This window comes from Natrix helvetica, assembly GCF_964273705.1.
Source record: "Natrix helvetica genome assembly, chromosome: 1".
In the NCBI taxonomy this organism is placed as follows: Eukaryota; Metazoa; Chordata; class Lepidosauria; order Squamata; family Natricidae; genus Natrix; species Natrix helvetica.
In genome coordinates, this window is record NC_138548.1 from 65,870,552 (window position 1) to 65,891,671 (window position 21,120).

General features: G+C 42.4%; 1 protein-coding gene across 2 annotated transcripts; it reads right to left on the bottom strand.

Moving 5' to 3' along the window:
* Window positions 1–3,624: 3,624 nt before the first annotated feature.
* Window positions 3,625–20,012, bottom strand: LOC309386076 (uncharacterized protein). 2 transcript variants are annotated; one of them, XR_014174347.1, is made up of 4 exons: window positions 19,895–20,012; window positions 17,041–17,088; window positions 11,116–11,271; window positions 3,625–4,345 (listed from the first exon to the last, which is right to left on the bottom strand). XR_014174347.1 is itself a non-coding variant. In XM_081941068.1 (4 exons), exons 2-4 carry the CDS (start codon window positions 11,513–11,515, stop codon window positions 4,268–4,270), a joined length of 321 nt encoding a protein of 106 aa, XP_081797194.1. In that variant the 5' UTR covers window positions 11,516–11,609; window positions 17,041–17,140; the 3' UTR covers window positions 3,625–4,267. The 2 variants fall into 2 exon arrangements, 1 of the variants encoding a protein (XP_081797194.1); XM_081941068.1 differs by lacking the exon at window positions 19,895–20,012 and adding an exon at window positions 11,429–11,609 and having other exon boundaries at window positions 17,041–17,140.
* Window positions 20,013–21,120: the final 1,108 nt, after the last annotated feature.

The following is a 21,120-nucleotide window of genomic DNA, read 5'->3' on the forward strand; positions in this document are numbered from 1 at the left end:
CATAACTTAAAATAGTTTCAAACTGACCAAAATACTGAGAGAAAATGAATGAAAATAAATTTCAGTGATCTAGTGGACTTACGTTGTGAATCAATTAACAAAAGAAGTGAATGTTCCATGTACAAATAGTCAAACAGTGCTTAGAAGAGAAATTATGACATCTAGAAAGCTTGGAGTAAGTTTTTTCCTGTAACAGCGCTATCTCATTTGTGAAAAGTGATAGTAATAGAAAGGAGATAAATTTTTACCTCCAGCTTTTTCCCCTACTGGCCATTCATGTTGATTCTAGTAAAACCGTTGCCATCCTGTTAGAAATAATGGCAATATTTTTTAAAAAGATTTTATTGGTTTTTTAAAACATTTATGGGGAAAGGGTACAAAGGTGCATAAAAATTTTTGGCAGCTCCCATGCTAGTGATGGGAAATCCTCCAAATCTCACAATTTTTTCAATTTTGAAAACAACATTTAAAAGATAAGCATAGACAGAATTCTTACATTATATCAATCATGTGTTCAATCATCTCATTCTTTGTCACTTTCTAGTATATCAACAATTACAATAATATTTCAAATACATTTATTTTTGTGATCTGAGCCTTTTTGATATTGCTCCCTCCTCCCTGTCCCCAGATGGAGCCACGCCCCCCTCCCCCATATCTTGTACATTGCTGCATTTCTCACCACCTCCCTTCTTTTCATCCTGTAGGATAGAAAATTGTTTTTGGGTGAAGGCTTCAGCCTCTTCCACTGTGTTAATTGTAATTCTGTTTCCCTCCCAGAAAATCAGCATTCCCTCTGGCAATAACCATCTAAACCAAATTCCTTTATTGTATAGTTTCTTTGATAAGGAGGAATACTTCCTCCTTCTTTCTCAAATTTTTTTCAGAATTTGCTTAAGAATGGTAATTTTTTTATCTTGATATTTTAATGGTCCCTCCCTTTGGGCCCCTAGCACCTCATCCCTCGTGGTCCTCCTAAGAAATTTAACATGTACCTCCCTTGGAACGTTATGGGTTCTAGCATATGCTGAATTAATCCTATAGACCAGATCCATGTCCCACCACAACTGTTCTTTGTTTGTCTTGATATATTCTGCTAAGATTGTACTCATAATATCTTTAAGATTTTCATTCTCTGTTTCTGGTAGGTTCTGGAATCTGAGAAAAAAGGACATTCTTTCAAGTTCTATTTTTGCCATAAGATTATCCAATTCTACATTTCCCTTCTGGACTGCCTTAACCTCCCTTTCCAGCCCAGCTGTCCCCTCCTCCAACACCACAATTCTCTGTTTATTTTCTGTAATATGCTGTTGTACCCCTCTGAGTTCGTCTTTGAGATCTGCCACCTCCTCCTTCAGCTTGTTTTGACCCCTCATAATTTCCTGAAACATTTGGTTAACCGATAATTCTTTTGGGATCTCTCCAGCCCCTTCTTTTTGTAACAATGAAGTAATTTTGGTCTGCTGCATGCTTGGACTGGAGGTCGCAGAGGCAGGAGCCGAAAATGACTTGCCCGTTGGTGGCTTTTTAGGTCCCATTTGTCTGAATTCAGAGATGATAAGTCTTTTACAAAGAAAATGGCGTCAGTGGAGCGCGCAGCTGGGCCGATCCAAGGTGGCAGGCAAAACCCGAAAGTGAGACGTTAGTTCGTCTTCACTGTTCCATGGCACAGAGATACACCAAAAGGGGAAAGTCAAATAGTCAAAATCCAGGAAGACCACGCAATAGGAGAAGTCCAGCGCACCCTCAGGGGGAGATTTTAAGACAATACCAGAGATTTTTTTTTCAAAGTTGGTTTCAAAAGGCAGACTTCATTTATAAGTACAAAAACAAAGATGGGGGGGAACCATCTTGACTCCGCCTTTCCCAGGGAGAAGAGCAAAAGTTTCCATTCTTTAAGAAAACAGCTCAGCAATCCCCTCTTGCAACTGTGATTTCGATCTTTCTCACATAGTTAGTTCAAGTGATGAGTCAGCCTTTGTTCTCTCTCCATTCCAATCTAGAGAGAGATAGTTCAAATGCCGCTTAATCCGAGGGGGGGGGTAAAGAGAAAAAACACCCCCCCTCTAATCTTCAGTTTCAAATAAATTGAACACGAACTTACAGTAGTCTGCTGCTTATCCTTTAAGGACGATTAAGGAGATCGGGATGTGTCCCCCTCCACCAGCATTCAGACGCTCCTGGATTAACTCCTTCCTCCCAGAATCCATTCGGCGAAAGGGCGGACAGCCCAAAGCTGTACCATGCCCCCCTCCGCTCCTCGGCGAGGCTGAAAACACCCCTGTCGGCTGCCGCCGAGTCCAGGGGGGATTCAGCAAGCCACCCTTTGGCAGGAGACCCCTTCAAGGCCCCCTGTGCTCCCTACGGAGCCAACCGAGGAGACGAGCGGCGGACAGCACGTCCGTTGCCAGCAGGAACCGGAAGTGATCTCAGAAATAATGGCAATATTTGAAAACAGCTACATTGATCCTGAAATGTGCATTAAGAATCAATGCCAGATACCTAGCCAATGCTAGCTCTATTTTTAAGTCTGAAAGAGCATCTAAAATTGGAACACTTGTAAGAGAAGGAAAGAAAAAGTGAGTTGTCATATAGCCAAATATATATCAACCAAAGCAGAGACAATATTAATTCATTCATTCATTTCCCATGTTTATTTTTTTATAAATAATTCAAGGTGGTAAACATACTTAAATATTCCTTCCTCCTATTTTCCCCATAAAACAACCCTGTGAGGTGAGTTGGGCTGAAAGAAAGTAACTTATGCTCAGTCAACTAGAACTCAGTCTCCTGGTCTCAAATCTGGCATCTTAACCACAACACCAAATTCCTTAGTGAACAATATGCTTCTGAAATAGGGAGAACATCTCTGTTACAGTTGGTGCTGCCCAGAATGGAAGCTGATTATTTCTTCTTCTTCTTCTTCTCCTCCTCCTCCTCCTCCTCCTCCTCCTCCTCCTCCTCCTCCTCCTCCTCCTCCTCCTCCTCCTCCTCCTCCTCCTCCTCCTTCCATCATCATGGGGAATGATCATGTGAAGGGTAGCTATCATGAAATCATCCTGTGGTATATTATGTTAACAGCCAAATAATATGATTCTTATAAGAATCAAGCAATACTTCCCCACCACTAATACCTCAGAACACTCAGCCATACAGATTTATGTAATAATAGTTTATAGCTAAACATTTCAGGAGGATGCCACAGATAATGATACAATATGGTACTGATATTATCACACATACACACACACACACATGAATCAATATGGAGGCATTATTCTGTTTGATTTCTGGAATATACAGTCTAATGAGAAAACTGAGATAATTTCTATTCTCAATCTGGACCATTGCAATGACACTTTCCCATTGTTTGAAATTGTAGCAAGGATTACTTACATATATATTAGGGGACAGAGAACATAGATCTCTATTAAAATATCAAATAAGTGACAGTAAAAAATATTTTACTATTATCTAAAGTAGGTTCTAGTTTTAAGAACATCATAATATTTATAATTGTGTTTCAGAAAAGTAATAGCATAACTCAAGAATTTCTTATATTAGGAGAAAAATACATAACAAAAATGTAAAAAAAAAAAAAAAACCTACACAGAAACTTCCAGTCGAGTTACGTTTTATTTATCATAAGTGATAACATATCTATAAATCATTAAAAATAACTTCCATATATTTATATAAAATTTAAATATAATGAACATTAGTGATAATAATACAGATTTATATATTGACTATGTTTGGAAACAAAGCTAATAAACAATTAGACTTTGAACTTTTGATAACTTATAAGGCAGAGCAAGAAGCCAAAAACCATCTTTCCCCTGAAGAGGAATGCAAGTTTCATCACTGTATCTAAGGAAATATATTAATACATAAGTTTTCAGTGCTGCAAACATGGTGTTCTATTCAAACCCAGATCTGACAAATATTTCAAGTTCTTATTTAGATCTCCCCAGGTTTCATACAATTTACAAATTAAATGACACTATATTTCTTTACAGTATTGTAAAATATCAATAAACAGGAATGTACACAAATACTTTCAAAGTCCATTAAAGATCACAGAATGAAACTTTATTTCCTGATTTGTGATAGGGTTTATTGTTAAAAGAGGGGTTTTCCTGTTCGCACATTCATAGCACATTGTCTTCCCAAATTTACCCCCTTCAATAAAATTTCACTAAAGTCATCCAGACTCATCAAAGTCAACAAAGGAGCGAAGAATCCATACAGTCCTCCCAAAAAGATGCTAATTGGCCATCCAATAAAAAAGAATATAATCAGCCAAATGATTCCCCACATGACGCAGGATGCATCCATCTTGAACCTAGCAAAAGAATTAGATAAGTTAATTGATAAGCTCTGATAAAGTTTTAGCTTTATTTATGATATCTATTAACATTAAAGTATTTACACGTTGGCATTTCCAATCACTTTCTGATCTGCTAGGAGATAGAGGAGTCTGCATAACTTAGAGCAGGGATATCAAACTTAAGGTCCGTGGGTCAGGGGTGAAATGCTATCTGACTGGTTCGGTGGAAACAGGAGCAAAAAATGCTAAGGTTCGCAAAAAACGGTAGTAAAAAAAAAGCTTTTAAAAATGGGGGGGAAAGGTTCTGTGACCCTCAGCTGTGTCGTGCGATCGGAATAATTTTTTTTCACTTTTTAAAACATTTTTACTACCGATTCTGGCGAATAGGTAGTTAAAAATGCTTTAAAAAGTGAAAAAAATGGTTCTGACGATAGTGTCGTTGCTTGTACCAACCCCCGCGTTCTAGGTGGTCAGGAGCTGCAGACCCAGGGCCTGAGGCTGTTGTTATGCAATGCGAGGTCCGCTGTTAATAAGGCCCCCCTCATTCACGACCTAATTTTGGAGGGGGAGCCGGACCTCGCGGGAATAACGGAGACCTGGTTTGGGCCACGAGGGAGGTGTACCCCTCGTGGAAATGTGCCCACCAGGCTACCGAGCATTTCACCAGCCTAGGGCCCAGGGAAGGGGCGGTGGGGTGGCAGCAATTATTCGGGAGGACTTAGAGCCGAGGGAGTCTACTGTGCCACAGACGTCCGGATGTGAATCCCTTGTTGTGAAATGGGGCCCTGGGAGACAGTTGGGCCTGCTGATAGTATACCTGGCTCCTCGCTATACATCAGCGGCCCTGCCTGAACTCCTCGAGCTGATCGCATCGGTGGCGGTTGAGACCCCCAAACTTTTAGTTATGGGGGACTTTAACCTGCCATCGATGGGAGAAGCATCAGAGGGGATTCGGGAGTTCATGGCTTCCATGACAGCCATGGACCTGACTCAATTGATTCAGGGCCCGACACACGAGGGAGGTCACACCCTGGACCTCGTTTTTGTCTCTGGCCAGTGGTTGAGTGATCTGGGAGGAGGTGACTCCCCTGTCATGGTCAGATCACTCACTCCTTCGTCTTGACTTCCCTGGTGCTACCTCCCGCTGCGGGGAGGCGGAACCGGAAAGCATTAGATGGTTCCGCCCCAGGCGCCTGATGGAACCGGATAGGTTCCAGACGGAGCTTGGGCCACCCCCTGTAACCCTGACCCGCCCCCGGGTAGAGGACCTGGTGGTCGCGTGGAATAATGCGACTACCGGGGCCTTGAACCGGGTGGCGCCTTTGCGGCCTCTCCGGCGGCAACGATCCACCCTGGCCCCTTGGTTTACCGAGGAGCTGAGGGTGATGAAATGCCGCAAGAGACGCCTAGAGAGTCGTTGGAGATCCTCCCGTTCCGAATTTGATCGAACACAGGCACGAGCCCATTTAAGGACGTACCTTGTGGCATTGAGAGTGGCCAAACGCCAATACTGCGCCACTCTCATTGCATCCGCAGAGAACCGCCCTGCTGCCCTGTTTCGGGTGTCCCGCTCCCTCTTGTTTCAGAGGCCGCGGGAGGCCCCTCTACAGGGCAGAGCAGAGGAATTTGGGAAATATCTGCAGGATAAAATCGCTCAAATCCGGAGGGATTGGGTCCCTGTCAGTGGTCCAAAGGAGACGTCCGTGGCGAGTCTTGAGGATTCGACCTGGGAGGAGTTTGACTTGGTTGCCATCGAGGATTTGGACAGAATGCGTGGACGACTGCGACCCACCACATGTTTATTGGATCCGTGCCCCTCCTGGCTTGTACTGGCATCCTGGGAGGTTACACGAGACTGGCTCCTGGGCCTAGTGAACGCTTCGTTGGGCTAGGGGTCTCTCCCGGCCGCCTTGAAAGAGGCGGTGGTGAGACCCTTGCTCAAGAAGCCTTCCCTGGACCCTTTGGAGCTGGCCAATTATCGTCCTGTCTCCAACCTTCCCTTTCTGGCGAAGGTTGTAGAGAGTGTGGTGGCTTACCAGTTTCCACGACATCTGGAGGAAAATGATTATCTAGACCCGCGCCAGTCGGGCTTCCGCCCCGGTCACAGCACGGAGACGGCCTTGGTCGCGTTGGTGGATGATCTCTGGAGGGCCAGAGATAGAGGTTGCTCCTCTATCCTGGTCCTATTAGACCTCTCGGCGGCTTTTGATACCATCGACCATGGTATCCTGCTGCGCCGGCTGGAGAGGTTAGGGGTCCGGGGCAGCGTTCTGCGGTGGTTCGGCTCCTACCTTTCTGGCCGGACGCAGCGTGTGTTGGCAGGGGAGGAGAGGTCGACCCTACGCCCCCTTACTTGTGGGGTGCCACAGGGGTCGGTCCTCTTGCCACTCCTGTTCAACACATATATGAAGCCGCTGGGTGAGATCATCCGTGGTTTCGGGGTGGGATATCATCTGTACGCTGATGATACTCAGCTGTACTTTTCCACCCCGAACCACCCCAACGAGGCCGTCGAAGTGATGTCCTGGTGTGTGGAAGCCGTACGGGTCTGGATGGATGACAACCGACTCAAACTCAACCCCTCCAAGACGGAGTGGCTGTGGGTACCGGCTCCCCGGTTCAGCCAATTAATTCCATCATTGGCCATTGGGGGCATTCAACTCGCCCCCGTGAAGCGGGCGCGCAATTTGGGAGTCCTCCTGGATGCCCGGCTGTCCATGGAGGACCATGTGACAGCCGTGGCAAGGGGGGCATTCCACCAGGTTCGCCTGGTGTGCCAATTGCGCCCCCTACTGGACCGGGACGCCTTACGCACGGTCACTCATGCGCTGGTGACGTCTCGCTTGGACTACTGTAACGCTCTCTACATGGGGCTTCCCTTGAAATGCATCCGGAGGCTACAGTTGGTCCAGAACGCAGCCGCGCGGGTAATTATGGGGAGTACTAGGTACTCCCATGTGACACCGTTCCTGCGCGAGCTGCACTGGCTTCCTGTGGTCTATCGGGTGCGTTTCAAGGTTTTGATAACGATCTTCAAAGCGCTCCATGGCTCAGGACCTAGTTACCTGCGGGATCGTATTCTGCCCCATACATCCCTGCGACCAATCCGCTCGCACAGAAAGGGTCTCCTCCAGGTGCCGTCCACCAGGCAGTGCCGGGGGGCGGCGCCTAGGAGTAGAGCCTTCTCTGTGGCGGGCCCAGCCCTGTGGAATGACCTCCCCCCGGATATTAGGAATACCTCTGACCTCCGCTCCTTTCGTGTAAAGCTCAAGACCCACCTATTTCAAGTTGCTGGCCTGGCTCAACTCTGATCCAATTTTATCTCTCCTGACGGGTTTTTTATCTGGGATATTTTAATTGCATCCAATTTACTTAGGGGTTTTTAAACATTGTGTTTTTACTTGTTTTTATCTACCAATTCACCTCCTCCTAGTATATGTTTTGTATATGTCCTGGTATATGTTTTTGGTATATGTATGTTTGTCTATATATTTATTTCCTATGTTTTGTTGTACGCCGCCCCGAGTCCTTCGGGAGAGGGTGCGGCTAAGAAATAAATATTTTTTTTATTATTATTATTATTATTATTATTATTATTATTATTATTATTATTATTATTATTATTATTATTATTATTAGTGAGGATCAGCTGTGAGCTCTTTATTTCACTTTTTAAAGCATTTTCCCCTACCTATTTGCCTGAACCGGCAGGAAAAAATGCTTTACAAAGTGAAAAAAAAGGATTCTGACAATCGCGCAACTCACAGCTGATGCACACAATCGTCGGAATCAATTTTTTCACTTTTTAAAGCATTTTCCTTGCCGGTTCAGGCAAATAGGTAGGAAAAAAAATCCTTTAAAAAGTGGGGAAAAGTTGGCCATGCCCCCGTCACATGACCCCCCCCCACCAAGCCATGCCCACAGAACTAGTAGGAAAAAATTATATTTCACCACTGCCGCGGGCCGCATTCAAAGGACTGCGATGCCTCTGCCATTTTCACTGGCAAAGCGCTGCAGGAAGCTGTCACACGTCCCTCCCTCTATTTTCACTTGCAGAGTACTGCAGCAGGCCACTGCAGCCAAAAACAGAGCTTGGGAGGGCCGTGAGTGGTTCTTGGCATCCTGGCCACACCCATTCAGCCCCCCAAGTTCAAATACAACCCTGATGGGGCCCTTAATGAAATTAAGTTTGACACCTCTGACTTAGAACATAGAATAACAGAGTTGGAAGTGACCTTAGAGGTCTTCTAGTCCATCCTCTTGCTCGAGCAGAAGACCCTGTACGAGTGATGGAGAACCTTTTCGGCACTGAGTGCCCAAACCGGAACGTGCATGTGCGGAGCCCCGGAAACTCATAGACCAGCTGGCCGGTGTGCATGCTGATCTTTGGGTTTCCAGCGCTGGTGTCCATACATACAGGAGCATCGAAACTGGAAGACCAGGTGGACAGTGTGCGCATGCGCACCAGCCAGCTGGTTTTCATGTTTCCAGGGCTCTGGCATGCGTGAAGATCATCTGGCCAGTGCGCATGCACATGCCAGAAACCAGAAGAGCAGCTGGCAACGGCACGCATGCCCACAGAAAGGGTTCGTCTGCCATAGGTTCGCCATCACGGCTTCATACCACTTCAGACAAGTGGCTGTCCAGTCTCTTCTTAAAAGCCCCCAGCGATGGTGCACCTACAACTTCTGAGGGCAAGGCATTCCACTAGTTAATTGTTCTCACCACTAGAAATTTCTCCTTAGTTCTAGGGGGTTTGTCTCCTTGATTAGTTTCCATCCATTGTTTCTTGTTCAAGCTGTTCCACTGGTTGATTGTTCTCACTGTCAGAAAGTTTCTCCTTATTTCTAGGTTGAATCTCTCCTTGGTCAGTTTCCATCCATTATTCCTTGTCCGGCCTTCTGGTGTTTTGGAAAATAAGTTGACTCCCTAATATTTGTAGTAACCACTCAAATATTGTAACACTGCTATCATGTCTCCCCATGTCCTTCTTTTCACTAGATTAGACATACCCACTTCCTGCAATTGTTCTTCATACGTTTTAGCCTCCACCTCCCTAATAATGTTTGCTGCTCTTCTCTGCACTCTTTTGAGTATCTCAACATCTTTTTTATATTGTGGTGACCAAAATTGGATGGAGTATTCGAAGTGTGGTCTTAGCAAGGCTTTGTAAAGCAGTACTAATACTTACGTTATCTTGATTCTGTCCCTCTATTAATGCAGCCTAGGGTTGCATTGGCTTTTTTGACTGCTGCGCTTCAGCTCACTATCAGCTCCTATTTAAGTTATTGTCCACTTAGACTCCAAGATCCCTCTCACAGTTACTGGTATTGAGCAAAGTTTTCCCCCGTCTGTACCTGTACAAATGGTTATGACACTTTTTCTTGTTTTTTAATTGTTTCTACTCTTAAATTGTTTTGCTAGTAGTAGTTAATGACAATATATATTCTTGCAATTTCACTTGCAAGTTTGGAGAGGCTTGGGATATGTTTAATGGTGTGATGAATTTTCTAACACTAATATAAGTACAGAGCTAATTGTTTTAATGCCTCCTTCAACTGTCTATCTAACCACGTTCTCTTGGGGTAAGAGAAGGGGTGGGTTTCTACCGGTTTGGACCGGTTCAGGTGAACCAGTAGCTCCAACTATCAGCTGGAAACAAACCGGTTTGCTCCGACTTTGAAGTGGGCCTGCCCGCCCACCCCTGCGTTATACTCATCTTATTTCCTTTTCCGAACCCCAGCTGATTGGTGTAGCAAAGTGGATCCACTCTGCCACGCTCCAGCTGTTTTCCTCGCTGGCAGTAATACGGAAGATGAGTTTTTGCTAAACTGTGCACGTGCGCTCAGTGAACCGGTTGTTAAACCGGTAGGATCCCATCCCTGGGTAAAGGGACAATATTCCTGTGGGCTTCATTTACCAATGGAATTGAATTCTGATCCCAATACTCTGAATATTGCCTGAGGGCTAACTTTATTCTTACATTCTGCATGGTTGGGGCAAGGTTAAATCACTTGTCAATGACTGAATGAGTGCCAAAGTAATGCTGGTTTTGGTCTAATATTTTATTGCTCCAGGGTCTTGGGCAGGGTACCACTTTCTTTTGGTTTGCCTAGCTCTGTGGGTTTATTTCATTTCTGATGCTAATGTGTTTGCTAAAACTGTTCTCTTCAAAACTGCAAGCTGACTCCAATCAGAGCTGATTCATATACTGTAGGTTTGAGAATGCAGGGATATAAAATGAAGAAATACATGGATAAATAAATTCTACCAATTCTAAATATAACATGAAATAGAGTTGATGTTTGTCTGGCTGAGAACTTCCCTGTAATTTCATAGACAAGTAAAAATTAGAACTTTTGAAAAATGAGTTCTCTCCTCACCTTTGGAAAGAGAGGCCAAAAAAATGACATACATTTTTAATATGTTGCATGTTAAATAAATGTTATGGGCGGAGTAACTAATTTGTATTTTATATAAGACTGAAGATGGTTCTAGATGCATTAATAAAAAGAACAGTATAGCTGGGGCTGAAAAGTTTTTTCTTTATTCTATCTGTGTAACAAATAAATTCTGATGTAAATTATAGATATAGAGTTTGGGATGACCCAATTAAGGTATTGAGATGGTGAAAAGAACCAAGAGCAAAGCGAACAGAAAAGTTTGATAGAATAGAGACAAAGGGAGAAAAGCGGAATGTGCTGAGAAAATGTTAGAAGATAAAAATAGAAGAGTGAAATTGTAGCAGTAGTTGGAAAGGAAAGCCAAAATTGAAGTTCACCTACCTTGAGCGTGGATGTAGTTTTAAATTTGTTAGAGATAGAGATAGTACAATAACAGAGAAGTTGATCCTTGCGGATCTGTGTTGTTGAGCCCACGGTGGTTGCGGATTCAGTCAGAAGATCTGGATTGGCGGAGAATTTATTGCTGCAATCCAGGGTCTATGAAAGAAGAGTGAAGAGTGCATCAGACTGAAGTTCTGATAGTAGCGGGAAGACAGTCACAATATGCTGAGGGAAAAAGGAACATTGAACTTGAAAAGACTGCCAGGGGAGGTCAGCTGGAGATCAAGCATTTAGATGAACTTGTGGAACCTACCTGATTCGGCCATTCCAGGGGAAGGAAAACCAGCAATTTGGTGCAATCAAATTGGTCTGGTGGTCCCAATCCTGCTGGCTTGATCATTAGGGACCTTGGCTTAGCCTCCTGCTGGAATTCTGTCTCTAATTAAAGACCACACTCATCCATGATTTGATTGTATCTGAGTAATCTCCATTTCCTGGAGATCAGATCAAGGACGTTTGTGGCTTCAATAGCAACTATGGGTTTGTCCCCCGTGATATTTGACATACCTGCAGATAGTCATGCTTTTGACCTGGCTTTACCTCAAAACAATTATGCTATGATCTGAATATGGACATAATTACTTCTGGCCCATTCCCATGGTTAGTTAATTTCCAGGTGCAGCTGAGACTTCCAAAGGTCTGTGGGACCCATTAGAAAAGTCCACTCCTACTACATGATTGATTTAGAGGGTTTCTTCAAGTGCTTGAAGTTTTTTTTTTAACAATTTGGCAGTTTATAATTATGTAATTAATGCCTCTTTTAATGAGAGCTGATATCAACAGTTTTAAAGTAGGTGACAGTGCTTTTCCTTTTCAAGAGTTTCCCATCATATCCAGCAATATCTGACCCTATTTTATCTTGAGTTTTCTCTTTTGGGAGAAAGTTATTGAGCATGTGATAGGGATTTAATTAACCAGTACTGTAGAGAAAGCAAAGTATCTGGATTCTTTTTAATGATGTTTGGGGCCAGGCATGTGATAGAGACAGCATTGCTCATTCTTATAGATGACCAGTATCCAGACTTTGATAGTGATAATGCACCCCTCTTAGTCTTATAAAACCTTTTGGCAACATCTGATCAATCAATCATGCTTTCCTTCTGAGCTGCCCATTGGGGGGAGGGGGGAGTTTGTAAGTATTGTTTTGTAGTGATTCTGCTCCTACTTTAAAGAGCAGTTCCAGCCAGTGAGAAGGGATTAGCGTAGCAGCCACTCTTGTGTGACATTCATCTGCATTAAGCCCTCCAATGCATTAACCTAGGGTACAGAGCGCAATGCCATCAATATGTTATGTTTCATATTGGTATCCTAGGGCCAAGAAGTAATATTGCTGGAGGGATTTGAATGGGACAATACATGGTGAACTTGAAGCTAAGTAAGAAGGAGTTGCTGTGTGCGCATCAGAGTTGTTTATAGGTTCTGGTATTTTTTCTTGACAAGATGGCACTAAAAGAGCAAGTCTATTGGTCTTGGAGTCTCAGCTGGAGTCACGGCCATTGCTATATGGAGAGATGGATGCCATGGCTAGAAGGGCATTTGCTAAATTTGAGCTGATGTGCCAGTTGTGCCCCTTCCTGGAGTAAGAGGACCAGTTACAATGACTCATGCAGACTTCCACAGTCACTCCATTTGTGGCAACTTTCTAAGACCATCTAGAAGCTGCAGTTGGTTTAAAATGCAGCAGCTGCATTTGATGAGCACTCTTTATTGTGATCATATTAGCCCTGTTTTGTTGACTCTTCATTAGTCACTATTAGTTTTTTTGTACCATTCAAAATGCTAATAGGATGGAAGTGTAGGCAGCGTGGCAGTAACTTGCAGCAGCCACTCCGGATCCAAAGTGGTGCTATTTTTATGTTGTATCCCGTCCCATGAAACATGGATGTCAGAGCAACTCTGCACCTACGTGCACCTTCGGCAGAAACTATGGAAATACAGAAACAACTCCAACACCATCAATGATGATTTGTGGGAGAAGCTGTGCAACCTCAGCTTGCTCCAAGATCCAGGCCCTCAGATCCCGGCATCGCCAGAAGCCAATGGATGGAGGAGGGGGCTTCGGAAGTGGTGCAAGAGAAAGCGGAAGCAGGGAAAGCGAGCAGGGTTTAATGCTAGGTTAAAGGCAAACCCTAGCCAGCCTGCTCTACCATCCATCTTGCTAGCAAATGTCCGCTCCCTGGACAATAAATTAGATTACATTAGACTCCAGCCAGCTACACGGCGTGAGTACAGACACTGATGCATCTTTGTTTTCACGGAGACATGGCTGAGTGATAGAATTCCGGATGCTGCTATTCAGTTGAACAGGTTAACTGTGTTTCGTGCTGACAGAAATGCAGCTCTGTGCAGTAAGACTCGTGGCGGCGGACTGTGTGTATACATCAATACAGAATGGTGTAAAAACTCTGTCCTCATTTCCACCTACTGCTCACTGCTTGTGGAGTTTATGGTTGTGAGATGTAGACCTTTTTATTTACCCAGGGAATTCACCACTGCTATTATACTCAGCGTGTATATTCCATCTAGCGCTAATGCTAAGGAAGCGCTCTGTATACTTCACTGGACCATCAATGAACTGCAGAACACACACCCTGATGGATTGTTTATTGTTGCCAGAGATTTCAATCATGCTAAACATGTCAGCCTCTGTTTTGCATTTGCTTTCGGCTGCCATTGAAATGGGGAGGGGGGCCTGGTATTTGGGAGGGGAAGCTTTTGTACAGGAGAGATTGTAAAGTGGGAGTATTGGTCAAACCGTCTACTGCGCATGCTGAAGATTAGCAGTTGGTTTCGGTCAAGACCAACCGTCCGCATACCTTCCTGATGATGCTCCTTGAAGATGGAACTCACATGACACCTAAGGGATTTGCAGATTGGACAGTGGGATGAGGGTTGCCAGGGGGAGGGGGTTGGTCACGTATTGATATGTATGATTTCGCACGCTTATGCCTCAGATCTTGCTTTGCTTAGCTACTATCTTTTCATAACCAGTAAAAGTACTCTTAATTCTGAAAAATTGAGTTAAGTGGTTTCTTTCTTGGTTACTGAGGGAGGCCGGTTTGACACTCAGGACTGTGCTCCCTAAATTTCATCAAAATGTGGACTTTGCAACCAGGGGGGAAAACACACTGGACATTGTTTATACAAACATCCCAGATGCATATCAGGCGAAGCCCCGCCCCCACCTTGGCTACTCAGACCACATCTCTGTTATGCTAATTCCAGCATGCAGACCACTCATCAGGCGTTCAAGACCAGTTTGGAAGCAGGTGAGGACCTGGCCAGCAGGAACCATCTCTGCTCTTCAAGACTGCTTTGAATGCACTGACTGGGACATGTTCAGGGAGTCTGCAACCAACGGTGACTCCATTGACTTGGAGGAGTACACATCGTCAGTGACCGGCTATATCAGCAAGTGCATTGATGATGTCACAGTCTCCAAGAAAATTATCTCACACTCCAACCAGAAGCCGTGGATAACTGGAGAGGTGCGTGCTCTACTGAAAACCCGAGATTCTGCATTCAGGGCAGGTGATAAAGCAGCCCTAAGAACAGCGAGAGCCAATCTGTCCTGGGCCATCAGAGAAGCAAAGCTTGCACATGCCCAGAGCATCTACCAACACTTCACGAACAGCGGTGACACACGGCATATGTGGCAGGGCATCCAAGCCATCACTAATTACAGAACATCACCACCTGCCTGTGAGAGTAATGGCTCACTTCCAGATGTGTTAAACAGCTTTAATGCCCATTTCGAAGCACAGAATGACGTGACAGGGAGGAAGACTACACCTCCTTCCAACGACCAGATACTTTGTCTCTCCACTACTGACGTGAGGAAAGCTCTAAGCAGAGTCAACCCACAGAAAGCTGCGGGACCAGACAATATTCCTGGCAGAGTACTCAGAGGATGTGCAGACCAACTGGCAAATGTTTTCACCGACATCTTCAACATCTCTCTGAATACCACTGTTGTCCTAAAGTGCTTCAAGACAATGACCATCGTCTCCATGCAGAAGAAACCATCAGTGTCCTGCCTCAATGACTACCGTCCCGTTGCACTTACTCCCATCATCATGAAGTGATTCGAGAGGCTCGTCTTGGGCATATAAAGACCCCCGCTGCCCGTAACATTGGATCTACTGCAGTTTGCATACCGCTCCACCGATGACGCCATCTCCACTACACCCCATCTAGCCCTCATTCACTTATAAAACAAAGACTCATACGTACGAATGCTGTTCATAGACTTTAGTTCAGCATTCAACACTATCATTCCCCAACATCTGATGGGGAAGCTGACCCTGTTGGGCCTGAACACCTCCCTCTGTAACTGGATCCTGGAGTTTTTTACTGGAAGACCCCAGACAGTCCGGATCATGAACAACACTTCTAACACCATCATATTGAGCACTAGAGCCCCTCAGGGTTGTGTGCTCAGTCCCCTGCTGTTCACCCTGCTGATGCACAACTGTGTAGCAATGCACAGTTCAAATCACATCATAAAGTTCGCTGATGATATGACCATGGTGAGTCTTATCAGCAAGAACGATGAGACAGCATACAGAGAGGAGGTGGAGAAGTTAACAAACTTTAGCGTAAAGTGTAAAGCCATAGGATCATGTGATCACCTTTTGCAATCTTCTGACAAGCATAGTCACTGGGGAAACAGATTCACTTAACAACTGCGTTACTAATTTAACAACTGCAGTGATTCACTAAACAAATGTGACAAGAAAAGTTGCAAAATGGGGCAAAACTCATTTTAAAAATGTCTCATTTAGCAACATAAATTTTGGGCTCAATTGTGGTCATAAATTGAGGACTACCGGTATAAATTTTATTCTTCTGGAATATCTTCTGACCCGACTGTCTATCACTCATAATTCTCATGCAGTTGCAATTGCTGTATTATTTTCTTTAAATGTGTGTGTCTGTCTGTTTGTGTTGTGTATATTTACAGTACTATGGACATTTTATTACTAGCATTACAAGTAGTCCTCGCTTAACGACAGTGGCTTAGTGACCATTCAGAATTATGATGGGCCCACCTCCCCTGGTTCCAGATTTCTGATGGCTCTAATCCCCTCTTCCAGGTCACATTTGGGTGCTTGGCATCTGGGTCACATTTAAGCAAAACCCATTATGGTCTTTAAAAGAGAAAAAATAAACAAATAAGGCAGATAGGAGCACTTTAAAATTCAGTGATTTCTTCAATATTAACCAGGCTGTGAAAACCAGAAGAAATAAACAGTTTTACAAACATTTCTAAAAGACTAATATATTTAATCTAAGGAAGTATGAACTTCAGAGGACATCAAAGTTTGATGTAAGAAACTGTTTTATAATCTACATTTTCTGTGGGTACGAGATTCATTTCTGCTATAAATGAACACCGTGACAACTTTTTCCTCTAAAAATTTTCTACATAATTACAATAAGTATAGATTTATATTTTACTGTCTCAAAAAAGTTAGCATGACAGCTCATTAGGATTACTCAAATGCATGCTTTGAGAATAACATGTTATTAAAATATTACAACATTCTATTTCCATATTTTTGTCACTTATATAATTCATCATTTGCTAGAAAAAGAACTATGAAATGAGGCTCTTTTGGAAAAATACATGCTTTTGTTTTTAGTTTTCAACTTTTCATTGTTTTTAGAATAAAATGGATATTTCCAGATGTTACAGCTTCGGATGAGTTATGGGATCTGATTCTGAGGCACTATATCTTACAAATTGGTCTCAAAATTATACAGTAGAATTAACTTAAAAGGCTCTAATAATGAAAGAAAATATATTCCATCATTATTATGATTATCATGATTATTCCAATGAAACAGAGCAGCAGTGCTTACCTTGTGGTGAATAAGCCTTCTGAAGATGTTATTTCTTCCAAGCATTCACTACAGTATAAGGCATAAATTAGTGTCACACCCACAAGCTAAATATCACCACAAATATCTTACAATCATGACTTTGTTTTTCTCTTGCAAGTCAGCTGACAATTAAAATGTATAAGAGAAACCACATGTTGAATGAGATCATGTGTTTAAGCAACAGAAAGAACAAAGTCACTTCTGTTTTTTAATTTTGTTTTTGAAGAAGCATATTCTGTATATAAAGGCCACAGTGGGGGTGGAGTTGTAGTTTAATAAAAGATGACTCCCCCCTCCCCCCCCCATATTGGCCCTTTGGGGGAAAAACAGAAGTGACTTTGCTGACTTTTCTAGACAAGAATTATTACAGTGAATGCTAGGAAAATAGAGGATTTCCCATGTCCATTTATTTTTCCACTGGGTTGGGAGATGTAATTGATCGTGTGTGTTTGTGTGTGTGTGTACAGACACATACACACAGTCCATCAGTTATTTCTCCCATATATATAGGTAATCCTCGTAACAGTTTGTTTAGTGACTAAAGTTACAACGACACTGAAAAAAGGGACTTATGACCATTTTTCAAAGATATGCCCTTTCCAGCATCCCCCTGATCATGTGATCAAAATTCAGGGGCTTGGCAATTGGTTCATACTTATGACCGTTGCTGATCCCTTTTTATGATCTTCTGACAAGCAAAGTCAATGAGGAAACCAGATTCTCTTAACAACCGGGTGACTTATCAACTGCAGTGATTCACTTAACAACCGAGGCAAGGAAGGTTGTAAATCTAGGCAAAATTCATTTAACAAATGTCTCACTGAATCACAGAAATTTTGGGCTCAATTGTGGTAGTAAGTTGAGGACTACCTGTACTAGGAAAAGTTTTGCCTGGGAGTCATCTTTTATATTCTCCCAACCCAGTGGAAAAATAAATGGACATGAGAAATCCTCTATTTTCTTAGCATTTCCCGTAATAATTCTGGTTCAGAAAAGTCAGCATGGTATAACAAGGAATGTATCAGATCAGAATCAGAGCATTCCAAGTTTCCATCCACCTTTAGATAGTCAGTCTTTCTTAACACAACAACTTACCTTGAGCAGGCCAATAACAGACAGATAAAATAAGAAAAGACAGCCAGGATATTAGTCTAATAAAGGATAACCCAAGTTCCAGTTCCAAATGGGAACTCCAATGCATAGTAAGACTCAAACCAGACATAAATTTTGGATGTACCCAATTGTAGACAACACTCATTCTTACTAGTAGAGTTCAAGCATTTTAGTAAGACAGAAGTGAAAATAGAAGACATGAAATCACACATCAGAACTTTTTAGAAACAACCTCCTTTATACACATGAAATGTTACAGAAGAACAGAAGAACAATTACAGGGGGCTACAATTTTCCTCCTCTTGGGCAGGCCCTATCAAGCACAGCCTTAGGAAATTCCCTCTAGTTTCTCAAATGATTTCAGGATATACAGCACAATGGTACTTCTGTTCTCCAAATAATAAAATTGCTGCTGGAAGAACAGTATCTATACCTCCCTGCAGTGATTATAGTATTCAATATTTTACCTACAGAAATATATAGCATTTTGCAAAGGGCCTTCCTCCTGGATTCTTTCTGGGTTATTTCATTTTCCCAAATTCTATTTCATTAGTTCAGCCTCCTGTAATCTTGTCATTCTTTCTCTAATACTAATTTAAGCACATACTCATTTTTACAGATGTACCATAGTAAAGTGGAAATCTTTGAGATCTGTATTCAACAAAGAATAAATGTGATTGCACATGCACCCAGCAGGAAGTGAATTGCTTTATTCAGCTATTTTTATTCCTGCCCATCTCCAAAGCAGAACTGGAATAATGATTTTCCTATTTGCCTCTTCGGGATTAATCTTTTTAAAATATGGGACTGCACATAAAGAAAAAAATTGCACCAGAGGTGCAGGGCCTATCCTCAACAATGCCTTTAAAAGCATTAGGAAAGGACGCTATTAATAACAGGAGGGGCTACAAATAACTAGGACCAAGAAATTTTAGGGGGCTTAATACAATGAGTAAATGGTGAGGAATTCACAGAGTTGCACAAGGCAACAGTAATTCCAGAAAATATTGGACTTTGCCAGATTGTTTGGGCCTCCTTTCATCACTAGTTTTGAAGGCCTGACTCTCCACTAATCTTATTACCTCAGACAACCCACCTTCCTTCCTTCAGATGAAAGTAGGAATATGGTGTACTGTAAACACAGATATTAGGCTTTAAAAAGAAAAAAATCTATTTCTGTCCAAGCCTTGATTGTATCACATTTCTAGATTCTGCTCCATTCACTTTTGTAAGTTGTTTATATTTTTGTTTTTAATCATATCCAGATTTAAGAGAGGTGTGTGTGTGTGTGTGTGTGCGTGTGCGATTTGTAATCCTCTGATATGAGGGGAGCTGTACACAAAGCCCCTCACTGAAATATATGAGGCCTGTGTCTGAATAATCAGATGCAGGATTTAGATCCAGGATTTAGGTGGTTGAATTTATAGAACAGGGATTTATTTTGCTAGCTGTTAGTATATTATTGTATTTGTTTCCTTCACTCTGTTTTTGTTTGTTTTTGTTCTATTAAATGTTGCTAATCATTGACCAAATTATTCTTGATCAATAGAAAGGGGGGAAGAGGGGAAATTCTTTTTTTTTTTAGTATGCAGTACAAGAAAACATTGTTTTCAAAATACAAATTTCTCTCTCTCTCTCTCTCTCTCTCTCTCTCTCTCTCTCTCTCTCTCTCTCACACACACACACACACACACACACACACACACACACACATGCTTACCTTGTCTTTCTTTCAGGAATGTTGGGCAGCTTAAAGATGACTCCTTCCTCTTTTTTACTCTGCAAAACAATCCTGGGTAGAAGGTTGGGCTGAGAACCAGTGGGTGGCCCAAATTCATCAGTCGGCTTGTGTCTGGATGGCAGGGAGGGGTGGGGGGGAAATGCATTCCGACTTTCCCCATCCCTGGTTTAACATGTTAGCTGGTTCACCACCCTAGTTCTCTTATTGGCCCCTTCTATCTCATATGGAGATATGGAGGCTTGCTATGAAATATCTGCCTTCGCTTCAAATTCAGAGAAACAAATAAAATTGAATCATGAAATCCAGTCTAGAGGATCCATGTAGCCCCAGCTCAAGTGAAATAATAGCCCTCTTGGTTGGTTCTCACCCCAAAAGTTTGCCCGACAAAGCCACAAGATGTTGAAAAATATTGCTACAAAATGGCTAATTGTGGAGCTGAGTAAAATAATAGCTCCTCATTATTTACCCTGAGTAATAACTGTAGGCAATAATTCAATGCGTCTTTGTTATTTCCCAAAAGAATTCACATACTTTTATGTTGAAATGTGGTTTCAAACATTAAATAAGCAAAAAGGGGAAGGCAATTGGGACTGGCATTTCTTCTTCTTCTTTTTTTTTAATACTTTCCCTTGAGTTGCTAAACCAATGAAAACATCTTCCTGCAGCTGTCTGGCAGTTTCTTAAGCTTAACATTTTAATCACTGCACCGTGGTTGATCTCAATATCAATGCCAGTAAAACCATCAGTTTTTTAAAAAAATAATCCATAGAAATGGAGAATTTAAAAAATGAACTCACTAGAATAGCTTTGCATACTTTGGGTCTTCTTGTTAATAATTCTGTAATGTACTTATCTAAAAATTATAAGCCTCTATAATAAGACTAGTCGAGGAGCTGGTTCAGAAAGAGCAGCTGTCATCAGCTGTCACTGCCTCCTTTTCTTGCATAATTTAAGCATACAGGATGCCAGTGGGTGAATGCTGTAAGAGCAGGGAATCATTTAGGACACAAAAAGATCTAATGAAATATACTTTGACCTTGCAGTTGTGAAAATTGATGAAGGCATAGTATATACTAAAAATACAGTTCTATATTTTTTTCCTTTCAGATTAGGATAACTGTTTATAAAATAAATGAAAGCAGCATCAAAATCTTAGTGTTATCTATTTAAACTCCCTTTATATACCAGTAAAACTCACATCAAAG